At 52.3% G+C, this 11,678-nt stretch overlaps 1 protein-coding gene and 1 long non-coding RNA gene across 2 annotated transcripts in view; one reads left to right on the top strand and one right to left on the bottom strand.

Moving 5' to 3' along the window:
• Positions 1 to 808: 808 nt before the first annotated feature.
• Positions 809 to 1,281, bottom strand: LOC111943691 (uncharacterized). The gene is made up of 2 exons (XR_015280475.1): positions 1,199 to 1,281; positions 809 to 901 (listed from the first exon to the last, which is right to left on the bottom strand). It is a non-coding gene; the product is annotated as an uncharacterized LOC111943691 (long non-coding RNA).
• Positions 1,067 to 11,678, top strand: part of LOC111943947 (uncharacterized) — a 19,079-nt gene continuing 8,467 nt past the window's right edge. Inside the window, exons 1-12 of the mRNA XM_086867986.1 lie at positions 1,067 to 2,376; positions 2,826 to 2,863; positions 3,291 to 3,394; positions 4,900 to 5,038; positions 5,178 to 5,377; positions 6,296 to 6,423; positions 6,600 to 6,769; positions 7,618 to 7,689; positions 8,017 to 8,139; positions 8,443 to 8,565; positions 9,139 to 9,274; positions 11,388 to 11,451. Of these exons, the coding sequence (XP_086724112.1) occupies positions 2,301 to 2,376; positions 2,826 to 2,863; positions 3,291 to 3,394; positions 4,900 to 5,038; positions 5,178 to 5,377; positions 6,296 to 6,423; positions 6,600 to 6,769; positions 7,618 to 7,689; positions 8,017 to 8,139; positions 8,443 to 8,565; positions 9,139 to 9,274; positions 11,388 to 11,451 (1,373 nt within the window). The 5' untranslated portion in view covers positions 1,067 to 2,300. The remainder of the gene's footprint in view (positions 2,377 to 2,825; positions 2,864 to 3,290; positions 3,395 to 4,899; positions 5,039 to 5,177; positions 5,378 to 6,295; positions 6,424 to 6,599; positions 6,770 to 7,617; positions 7,690 to 8,016; positions 8,140 to 8,442; positions 8,566 to 9,138; positions 9,275 to 11,387; positions 11,452 to 11,678) is intronic.

Genomic DNA, 11,678 nt, shown 5'->3' with positions numbered 1-11,678 from the left:
CAACCGGTGGGAGAACGAAGGGGGCTCTTCTGGCACCGGCACTTAGAGATGCCGTAGGGTGACCTTCAGGGCAGAGCTTGGGCCCCCACAAAGCAAAGCTGAGGTGTAGTGTTCTGGGGCTGCAGCATCGTGTCCAGGGAGGCTACAGTTTACCAGTGACCAGCATGGGACTCAAGGAGATGATCTCCTGCTCTGTAACAGTTTCCTGATCTCTGGAAACTGTTGCCACTGGAGATGAACAGATCACACGGACACAGCTCCAGGTGTGGTGAAAGGAAGAGTTTATTTCTTCTCCCAGGATTTAGAGGTTTCTGACCACGGCCAGGGATTGGATGGTCAGGATAACACTTTCCCAACCGCACTGGCCGTGAGAGATGTCCATCACAAGACGTGTATCAGAAAGAATGGACACATCTCTATGTTTAGAGTTACAGTCCTGGGAAAGTCTTTAGAAAACCATGTGAGCAAGCTCAGAAGCTGAGTTTTCAAGGCGACAGGAAACCATTTCTTCAACGCAGGAACAAACTCAGCTTAGATCCAGAGACAGAGAGCCCCAGACAGAGACAAGGTGGTGGGTTTATGGGACAGAACCAGGGTGGAGTTTTAAGGTTGGGGTCTAATAGGAACATAGCAAGGGAGAAACCCCAGGGGCTCAAGCGCAATCTGAACTCCCTGGGCTGCCACCCCACAAGGCCAGCGCAGGAGGGTCCAGGGTGGGGCAATTCTTCCTGGGTTCATCCCCCTAGGCAGATGAGGATGGAATCCACTCTTCCCGGGCTTTAAAGAACCACACCTGTCACTTGTCCAATGCTTATCTGAAAGTCAATGTTTGCCTCGCTGGGCAGGGGGCAGCTGACACAGAGGGAAACGGTTGTTGAGCACTTCCTTTCAAGCCTTCTGGCTGTTGGCAGAGAAGGGACACAAGTGCCAGGATGAGCAGCAGGGCCCGAGGCCGCTCCGTGCCTGCAGGGAGGGGCGGCTGCCGCTGGGGGCGCCATGGGAAGGGGGCGCCCCCGCGCGGGGCGGGCGGGGCGGGGCAGCCACCAGGGGGCGCCCGGGGCGGGGCGGGGCCCCTCTGTGAGGGGGGAGAGCCTCGGGCGGCTGCGGAGCAGGGCCGAGCCACAGACGGGCCCGGCCGGCCGTCTGTCCGTCCGTCCGCAACAGCGCCAGAGCAACGCACAGCGCCAGGGCAACTCACAGCTTAAGCGCAGCCCGGCGAGCAAGGGAATCTTGCCATGGACGGCAGGCTTCAGGGCGTTTGATTGCCAGGCCTGCGCTGAGCTGGCAGGGCACAAAGCCTCCTCAAGCACCACTGCCTCCTCTGCAGGCTTCCTGCTCTTCCTTTGCTGACAGGGTCCAGTCAGCCAGGCTGGAGGCAGGCTCGGCTGGTGTTACAAACAGCTGCTGTCCAGAATGAAAAAGACAAAACCCAAAGCAGAGGGAAGGATTGCTTCCCAAGCTGAGTTCCTCACAGGAGGAGGCAGCGTTCCTCTGGTTTCCAGAAAGATGCAGAATTTTGACACGAGTACACTAAGTACCCCTTACTTTTGTGGCCAGAACCTTGCCATTGCAGGCCAGTGTAGCTCACAATCAATATTCACCCATTCATCCAGAGTCCTCAGCTTGTTGGGATTTTCCCCCCGAGAGCAGCCTGGGAATGCTGCTTGCTGTCCCAGGGCTTCTTCCTTGCAGGAAACTCCAAAGACTCACTTAGGTAACTCCTTTCTGTGTACTTTCATCATGACATTACCCCAAGCTCTTTCCAAGGCTGCAGATTGAAGCCTTCAGCATCTGTGGAATTTTCCATTTCTCCATTTCCCACAATGCATGAATTCACAGACCCACCTAGAGCGGCTGCTATTGTGATGTCAGCGGCGGGCTGCCACGTCACAGCGCTGTCAAGGGGAAGTTGCCCTGGTGCACGCAAGGCCTCAGCGTCCAGAGCGGCTCTTGGCGTGCTCGTTGCAGGAGGACGCTGTATTGTGGTGTTCTCAGGCAGCAGTCTGTGCCCTGAAAAGGGAGTCTTTTTTTCTTTGCCTGCTCTTGTATGAGTCTGTGGACTCGTGCAGGCATCCTTTTCTTTCCCCTGTAGTTGTAGGGTGTGCAGACACGTTACACGTGTGGTGTAGTCTGCACACCTGTGCACATTTCTTTTGGATTTTTCCCTTCCTCTTGTACAGTCCGCGGGTTGCTGCGGGTATCCTTTTTTTTTTTTTCCCTTCCTTGCACGGTCTGTGCAACAGAGAGTTTTCTCTGTTTTTGTGTTTTGGCCTGCGGACTCGAGCAGCCCTGCTGAAGAGATGGAGCAAGTCCGTAGAGCAGTCGGCAGGGCTTTTTCATCTGTGTCATGCCGCAAACTATTTAGTGGTCTGAGACGTAAGTAGAAGTTGTTCCCTTGGGGCTGCATATTGGAACAAAAGTGCCATAAAGATGCCATAAGGATACATACAAGGGATGTGCCTGTCTAACTGGACCCCCTCAGTGTGCTACAATAGTGAGTGGCTTTGCTCTGAAGGGCCAAAAGCTGAGCACTTTGTGTGTGCTCCTGAACCCTGGGGCTGGGCCTGTGCTGTGTCCAAAGAGATGTGCAAGCGCTGAGAGGCGTTTGGGGGAAGCTTTTCTGAGGAATTGTTTCCAGAAAGCGCAAAAAGGGAAATACTGCATGCAGTTTAGGAAAAAAACCGAAAAACCAGTCTAGGAAAGGGAGGAAACAAAAAAGCTGCTTTAGTTGCATGGTGGACAGTGAGCTACAATGGAGGCACTGACTACTAAGGATCAGAGAGTTTTCCAACAGCACCTGGCTCATTTTCCTTTGTCTCCGGCAGGTCGCCTGAAACGTGGAAGGAGTCGAGTCCATGGTTTGGTGAGTGGGAAGGGCACCCTTGGCATTCCTGGTGTCAGAGAATAGTGGAGCAAGCTTTGGGCTTGGTCTGTTGCAGCCTAATGTCAGCCTGGCAGGCCAAATGAAAGTCCATGTCAGTGTCTGCATGGCAGAGACAATGTCTGTCTCTGAAAGACTGGAAGGCAGTTCCTGTTGGCTTCTCCCTAATACTTGAAATCCTGAGGGGAAGCCAGTTGACCAGAACTGAGCAGGGAAATGTTCCCTGCTTCTATTCAGACACTTTCACAGCAACTCAAGACTTATGTTGTTACTCCCATCAGCACCAAGACACAACAGCTTTTGCCCCCAGGTGACCTGTGTCTCCGCTTGCTGCTGCTGCCAGCTCTCAGGAGCCAACATCCCTGCTCTTATTGTTTGTTTGTGCTTTTCCCCTGCTCCTTCCCTGCAGGCCCCAACAGGAGAGATTCTTGCCAGTCAGGACTCCTCGGCCCAGGCAAGAAAGGTGGAGCAGCAGCAGAGCAGGGATCAGGTGCAAAGCGCCCTGGAGTTCAGGTGTGTGCTAGGCTTTCTCGCTTTCTGTGATCAGGGCTGGGCATTGCTGGGCTTTCGGAGGCCCAGCGTCAAAGAACCAATTTGACTTTGTCATCGTTTGACTGGCTCAGCAGTGTTGGGGGAAGGCAGCCCATGGGCAGGTCTGGCTGCAGCCGACTGAGCTGCAGCATAGCTGCCTCCTGGGACTCGCTCCTCCAAGCTTGACAAGAAGCATTGCAAACTGGAGCAGAGTAGGAGCAAGGGAGCTTCAGGCTGGGCCTAAGGAGAAGCACTGAACCCCAAAGGCAATCATGCAGCAGAAGAAGCCCCTCAGAGAGCTTGTGCACATTTCACCTCTAGAAATTTGGAAGCCCCAGCTAGATGGAGCCTTGAGCAGCCTTTCCAGATGCCGTAGCTGATCGCAGGTGCTTGGAGCTAAAGTCTGGGCTAGAAGCTTCTAGGGATCCCTGCCAGCCTAAACCACGCAGGGATCCTTTGATTATTGGAATTGGACTGGAAGTTCATACCTACCTCCTCCCTCAGAGCCTGAGGGTCGTGGTGAAAATCTTGAGGCTTTTCTGAGCTAAGTCTTGTGAAGTATGGTGCAGGACCTAGAATTGCTTTTGAGCAGCAGCAGCAGAAGGGAAAGGTCTTGCGACTTCCTGAGAGTCTCTGGGGATTCTAGCTGAGCACTGATTCTTGCTCACTTGTCCACCCACCCACTGGAACTTGTCAAGGCCCATTTGGCTGGTCCCTCTTCCTTTTTAAAGAGTGCCAAAACTTAGTGAGCACTGCTGGCTTAGTTAGCCAAAAACAAATGTCACAATTCTTCTTGCTCACAGAATTCCAGTAATTTAAATGGCAGGATACCTTTCCCTCATCCAGGATTGTTCAGATCAAATCCCAGCTGTGGTTTCTTTCTCATGCTTCTAGAAGCTGGTGTTTTCACCTATGCTCCAGTGCATAGCTTTAGTCTCTTTACCTTGGAGAGTCTCTGGAAAATGAAGTATCTCTAGGTACCCTATGATTGGCATTAACCATTGACGAGTCAGCCAGGAGAACACTGTATTCTGTCCCCCTGCAGAGTGACTTGGAAGTGCAGATGAGCTCAGGGCTCTTTCCTTGTTGCACTAGTGAAAGCAAGAGTAATTGTGGCTGTCCTCATCTGGACTTAGCAAGCCTGACTTAGCCAAAGAACTTTTGCAAGTGCAGTAGCCAGTGTATCAGAGAGGAGCGTAAGGCCTAGCAGGCAGGAAGCTCTTCAGCTGAGAGATCCTGAGCTTTCTGGAAGTGTTTCTGTGGTTTCTGGAAGCTTGTTGACTTCCTCAGTGGTGACTCTTTCACCTGCAGGAATGACAAAGAGCGATGCTGCTCTAGCCAGGCCATTCCAGCATTCTCTTGAGGTGGATCTAGAGGGCTGTTGCAAGTCCCTGAGGATGCCCTATGTGGGACATCATATGTAGTCGTGGTTTTGCAAGGAGGCTGTGTTGCTATGAAAGGCTTGTTTGTGTGTGCCCCTGCTGTAGATGGAAGGAGTTGGCTGCATTTGGGAGAAACCGCCCCTCCTCACTGGAGAGGGCGTTTGAAGTGGCAGCAGAGCCAGAGGAGGAATCACAGCTGCAGAGAGATCTGCGGAAAGAAGAGGTTCCTCAGGCAGTGCCAAAGGTATGCTCACCTTATTCCTAGGCAGCACCCGTGGGAGAGGGAGCTGCCCTTAGCAAGACTGCCCCAAATGTTGCTTCTGGCAGCAAGCTAAGCCCGAGACTGTGGTGTTGTTCTTCTTGAAAAATGGTGCCCCCCGCAGTTCCAGGTTTGCCGCCCTCAGCGGCCAGCTCACAGGCATCTGGAAAAGCTGCTCCAGGAGTTCTCTCGCCAAGGGCACATCCTGTCCCAGGTGTGCAGCAAGAAGGCAGCGCTGGCACAAGAGAACGCTGCCCTGCAAGAACGACTGGCAGCCACGGAGCGGGAGCTACGAGGCCTTTCGGAGCAGCTGGGAGAGGCCAGGTAAAGGCAGGGAGGAGACCCTGGGCAGGACATTATGGAAGACATTTCTGAGCTAACACTTGTGAAGTATAGTGCAGGACCTAGAGTTGCTTTTGAGCAGCAGCAGCAGAAAGGAAAGGTCTTACGACTTCCTGAGTGTCTCTGGGGATTCATGCTGAGCACAGATTCTTGCTCACTTGTCCACCCACCCACTGGAACTTGTCAAGGCCCATTTGGCTGGTCCCTCTTCCTTTTTAAAGAGTGCCAAAACTTAGTGAGCGCTGCTGGCTTAGTTAGCTAAAAGCAAATGTCGCAATTGTTCTTGCTCACAGAATTCCAGTAATTTAAATGGCAGGATACCTTTCCCTCCTCCAGGATAGTTCTTGTTCAGATCAAATCCCAGCTGTGGTTTCTTTCTCATGCTTCTAGAAGCTGGTGTTTTCACCTATGCTCCAGTGCATAGCTTTAGTCTCTTTACCTTGGAGAGTCTCTGGAAAATGAAGTATCTCTAGGTACACATGAATGGCATTAAACATTGATGAGTCAGCCAGGAGAACATTGTGTTCTGTCCCCCTGCAGAGTGACTTGGAAATGCAGATGAGCTCAGGGCTGTGAGCAGAGGCTGGGCTTTTGCTCCCTGGCAGAGACTTTGTGGGCACAGCCACCCCTGTGGGATGTGGGAGGCAAAGGCAATTTGAGCTTTGGCTGCTGAGATCAAACTCAGCTGGCCTTTCTGAGCAGGGCTAAGTCATGGGGAAAGGCTGGCCAACCACCTGGAGGGGCCTGCTTTGCTATTTGAAGTGGTAGAAATAGTCTTGGATCTGAGTTTCCATGCCATCCATTTTCCATCCTCAGGTGTCGGGATCTTAAGGCACATCTTCCTAGAAAATGTGTTTGTGTGTGCCAGGAACAATTTCTCTTCTTTCCCACAACTTGTAGGTCAGAGAAGGAGAGCTTGGAATGCAGCCTGTTGGAGGCTCAGCAGCAGGTATTGGAGCTGGAGATCACCAGGAACCACCTGGAAGGCCAAGTTCGCACAGCCATGCAGGCCAAGGAGGTGATACTTGGTGAGAGCCTCGTGCGCTTTGTGTCTGGCGATGGCCCTGCCTAGTGCAGTTTCTGTGAAGGCAGCTCTGTGCGCAGGGCTTCCGAGGAGTGAAGGAGCTGGGAACAGGTCCCTCCTTGGCTAAAACAGAAAGGGCTTAAGGTCAGCAGAGTCTCTGAGTGTTGTTCATGCTTGCAGAGGATGTGAGGGGCCTTCGTCAGGAGCTGCAAGCTCTAAGATCTCTCAGCCAGCAGCAACTGGAAGAAATGGCTCAGCAGCTCCGCTCTGCAGAAGAGCAGTTCAGCCAGGGTCTGAGACAATGGCAATCTGCTCAGGAAGAGGAAAAGAGGAAACTCCTGCAAGAACAGGTAGGTAACAAAATGCACCTGAATTTTTCAGGCAAGCGTGGTGGGCTGGCATAGGAGAACAGCAGCCTGAGTATGTGACACGGTGGCAAGGCTCTACTATAGGCCAGATGTTGCTGGGCCAGGCAGCAGAGGGCTTCAAGGGCTCAGAGTTGAGGGGCTGAGAATGGCCAGAGGGATCTGCTGGGACACTGAATGCAGCCACGGTTTCAGGGTGTGAATAAGCCATGGTCCTCTGGAGGCTGGGTGCTGACCACACAAAGCAGGGCAGCAGAGAAGGGGCAGGATGTTTCCAATGCCCTCGTGCCATGCAGCAGTCTGCTGACCTTGCTGCCAACTGTAGTCCCAGCAACTACAGTTGTAGTTCCATCGGTTGTAGTTGTGGGTTCCTTGTTTTCTGTCCTTCCACGGTGGACAGAGGTCTTCCCTTTGGCCTTGAAGCATTCACAGCAGGCCCCATGTTGCTGGTATTTCAGCTGGTGGCCTGTCTTGTGACTAAGGCATGGGGGTTCTGGCTTTGTCGTCATCCTGCAGTCCACCTGCAGCTTTTCCTTGATCAAAGGACAGGGGGACACTGAGAACACAGCCTCTGAGAAGAGGCAAAAATCCTGAGGAGGGAGGGGCCTGATCAAACAGGCAGCTGTCAAAGTGGCAAAGGAAGGTGGCATCTCCTTTCCTTCCACTTGCTGACCCTCCTCCTAAGTTTCTCGTTAGGTCAGGAGTTGTGGCGGGCACAAAGCCACTACTGTGAACTCTTTAGTAGGAGGGTTGTGGGTATGATGCAACTTGCCTTATTTTCTCTGGGGAGAATGGCTGGGCCTTCATCTGGAAGCGTCTCTTCCTCTCATCAGGAAAGGCAGCTGGAACAACAGCGTTTGGAGGCTTGGGAGCAGCTGGAGCAAAGGAAAAACCTGGTGGCAGAGGTACAGAGGGAGCAGGAGAAAAGGTTGCTTGAGATGAAGCAGGAAGTTGCCATCACGCAAGCGGAAGAAGAAACGATAAGAACTAGAGCCAGCCAAGAGGCAATGCGTGTGCAAAGAGAGTTTCTGTGTTGTTTTGGGCTCCTCTGGGCTCCTTGTGGGCACTGCTTTCCTGGACACTGTCTGGGTAGGATTGTCCCTTAGCTGTCCCTAGTTCAACAAGAGAAAAAGAGCAAAATTCTTTTGGGAAAGTGTGAGCACATCAACCTTGCTTGCCACACAAGTGTTGTGTGGGAAGTTTAATGCCATCTTCTCTTTGTTCCTGTGCAGCTCCAGCACCAGGAGGCTACTCTCTTGCAGAGGGTGCACCAGCTGCAGCGAAAGCTTAATCATAGGCAGCGGGAGGTAGAGCTGCTGAGGCAGGAGCTGGAGGAACAACAGGAAGATTGGCAGGTGAGCCTGACTAGGCAGGTAGCAGAGGGAAGGGCAGTAATGAGGACGTGAAGTTTGCATGTCAGGAAAGGGGAGGCAAGGACTACTGCAGGCACTGGGAGCACAGAGCGTGACAGGCTCCAGCGCTGAGCAGCAGGAAGAAGAGTTAGGATGGAAGGGCTGGAGCTGGGTAGAGAAGCTGAAGGAAGTGCTTCTGAATGGAAGGTCTTTGGAGACTGGGAAAGGAGAAACCTGAGCATGGTTGGATGCCACCTGCCACTTGATGGCAGGTGCTAGTAAGAATTTTCTTGACCAAATATCCAGGACGAGCTGCAGGCAGTGGTGCAGGAAGCTCAGTGGAAGATGAAGGCAATGGAGGAGAGGCACAAGGAGGAAATGAAAAGGATGCAGCAGATGCTGCAGTACAGGCTGGCAGAGCAAGAGCAGGTGAGTGAAAGAGCAGTAGGCACTGCAGTCATGCAACAAGTGGTCACTGCCCTTCTCACCTTTCTCCTGCAGAGCAGCAGGAGGATGGAGGCCATGCCTCTGGCTGCCATGTGCTGTGCTCTCCATTGCAGCTGCTCAGAAGGACACTTCCTGGGCTGCTGAATCTCAGCTGCTGCCCTGGGCAGCAGGGCTAGTGCTTTGGCTGTGGGCCTGCAATGCTCAGAATGTATTTCTGCTGGCCTCCTGGTGCTCGCTTTCTTTTTGGGGCTTTCTTCAGGTCAACATGGTGACCCACACGGATTCTGAACAAGTTGTCCCTGTCCATGGTGAATGCAGTCCTCAGGACAGGGTGAAATTGAAACTTGTTCTTTCCCTTCCACAGTCTCTACTCGGGCTGGCTGTGACAAGCTGTAGTCTGTGCCTGCTTGGTGGGGTTGGACTTGAGCGGGAAGAGTTGAGAGCTCAGCTTGCAGCCTAACACAAGTGTTGTTCCTAAGGGCTTGCCTTTGATATGCGCTCTCTGGGGCATCTCTGCCAGCCACCTTTGTGACACCAACCAATTTCTTGTTCCAGATGGACGTGGGCGCTGCAGCAGCATCTTCCAAAGGAGCCTTCCCTCCGCAGCCTGAAAACCTGAGCAGGAGCAGTTCGTCCCGCCCAAGGCAGGAGTCAGAGCAGCGGAGAGAGAAGCATTGCCTGAAGCTGCTGAGTACGTCCTGTACATCCTTTGTCCGAACAAGCTGTGTATTATAGTGTGTGTGCCTGCTGTACTACAGCATATTCCTCCTCATTCTGGTGTGGGACAGACATTCTGGATTCCCTACAGAAGCCGTTGTGGTACTCAGAGGCAGCCAGGGAGCACTTTGGGCCATTCCTTTTGCCTTAGAGGGCAGCTGGGAGTGGGTGGCAACTGATGGTTGCGACCTAGCAAATGACCCAGGGAACATGTGTGTGTGCTAGTCTGGCTAAATGGATCTTAACTGCTGGCGTCCTAGATTGCCTCTTGACTCCTTTCTTGTCACCAGTAATTGGAGACCAAACACTTCAGAGAAATTGCTTGGCTGTATGGCTGCTTTCATACTGGTGTTGTTTTGATGACTGTTAGGACTTTTCCTCTTCCTCCTGCAGTTGGTTTTGGTAAGAATTCTATATTTTGGTTAGCCCAACATCCTTGAAAAGGGTATCAGGTGACAGCAGAAATAGGAGAGGAAGAGGTTTTTCAGTAGGCCCCAGAAGTTAAAATACCATATTCTTAGAAGAATCTTTCGGAGTCAGAGAGGAAGAGGTGTTTTCCAAGTGCACGAAAAGCAGAGAAACGGGAGACTTTTTCTTTACAATCCCTCTTTGATATTTTACTTGTATGCTTAGGAAGATGCATCAAAGAGACAATGCATCTATGTGGCACAGTGAGATCCAAGTGCCCTGCAGGCAGTTCTCAGGAGGAAGGCTGCAGCCCCTCTGCTGCACATTCCCCTGGTACCGGCCACTTTGTCACGGCTAATGCCCGGCCCATCAATACTCCTGGAGAGCCAAGCCCTGGCCTCAATCCCTGCTCGGATCATGCTCTAGGAAAGCACACCATGGCCTTGGTGACTCTGCAGTACAACCAAGTTGCTTCTTGCATGTAATATCTGCCAGGGCAGGGCTGTCAGAGAATAACAGGTTGGGTACTGAACAGAGCCCAGTTTACTCAGAGTCTGCCGTCAACTGTTGGGACAAAAGGGGCATTGATCCAGTCCTGTGTGGGTCTGGACTCAGTGGCAGTCATGGTCTGTCTCGAGTGGGGCACCAGCTTGTAATGGGACTCAGTCTGACTCTGGCTTCTTCACAGTGGTTGTCTGTGGCCATTGGTGGGATTTGCCAAGCTTTTTGTCCTACCTGCCCAGCCACTGATGGCTGGTGTGACTGCAGAGGCTGGAGCCTTCCTGAGCTGTGAGGATTTAGCTGCCTCCCCATTGGCACAGCTTTGCCTGGACTTGTGAAAGAATCAGCGTTTCACTTGGGCAGCAGTCTGTGCCACGGCAGCGCCTGAGGAGCGGCGCTGTCCTTGTTACCCATCTCCACTGTGCCCATTTGGGAAGATGGGGCACGTGGGTGGTGCTGAAGAGGCCGAGTCCAGTGCTAGAGACTGCTGCACCCCAGGCTGAAGACAAGTACTTGTATTTCTTCAGTGCCCATGGGGAATGGGCAAAGTCATCTTCAGAACTTAGCCTGCTCAGCAATGAAGAGGATCCTAATTCTTCCAGCCATTGTTCTTGGTTATAGCATGAGCTGCTGTTCTTGACAAGTGGCAAGGCATTCTTTAGGCAAAATGCTGAGAGGTAGACCAGGTCCCCTACGCTCCTGGAATTCACGTTGCAATATTCTTTCTGCTCTGCAAAAAGCAGCTGTTGGTAAAAATTCATCCCAGATCCCAGAGTGCATTTAGTCTTTGGAAGTAGGAAATCTTTTGCTGAATCTTACAAGAGAGTGTGCATTCCCAAGGAAATGAAGGCTCCTGATTTTTCAGCTCTCCTACTTATTTGTAAATGACAACTACTTGCCTTGGTGCCTGTTGTTTTCTGATGTTGGTCTGCTCTGATGCTTTCTCCATGGGCTTAGTTTCCTCTCAAGGTAACCTTTCAAAGGAGTGTGGAGATCAGACTCTGTGCAGGCCATGTGTGCTACAGAGCTGCCTGCCTTGCTGGGGCTGCTGCTGCTGTTGTTCTTGTTGCCAACCGACCATAAATTGCTCAGAGTCCCGAGAGTGGAGCTGAGTTTCAGATCTCCTGCAAGTCGGTATCTCTCCTTTGAAGTTTGTTCTTGTGTTTTGTTTCTTTCAGGGAGTGTTGTGAGCGTGGGAGATCCAGAGAGGAAATACACTGGATGGGAACTTATTGGTAGTGGGTGAGTGCAGCCAAGCTTACTTGTGCATGGGCCAGGTATTTTGCTGGTGCAATATCAAGTGGGAAGTCAGGCCAGCTGCAAGCATCTTCACAGCCTGGCTTTAGATTGTCCCTGTCTCACTACTGATCACAAGGCATCATCCAAGGTAACTGGATGCTGGCAATTTCTTGCCTGCCTCCAGGAGGAGGACCTGGAAGCCGTGCTGTCCCTCAAGCGTGTAGCACCAC

The sequence above is a fragment of the Cyanistes caeruleus genome, chromosome Z, assembly GCF_971803275.1.
Source record: "Cyanistes caeruleus chromosome Z, bCyaCae1.hap1.1, whole genome shotgun sequence".
NCBI lineage: Eukaryota > Metazoa > Chordata > Aves > Passeriformes > Paridae > Cyanistes > Cyanistes caeruleus.
Note: the sequence above shows the minus strand (reverse complement) of the source record. Positions and strands in the feature narration are given on the sequence as shown.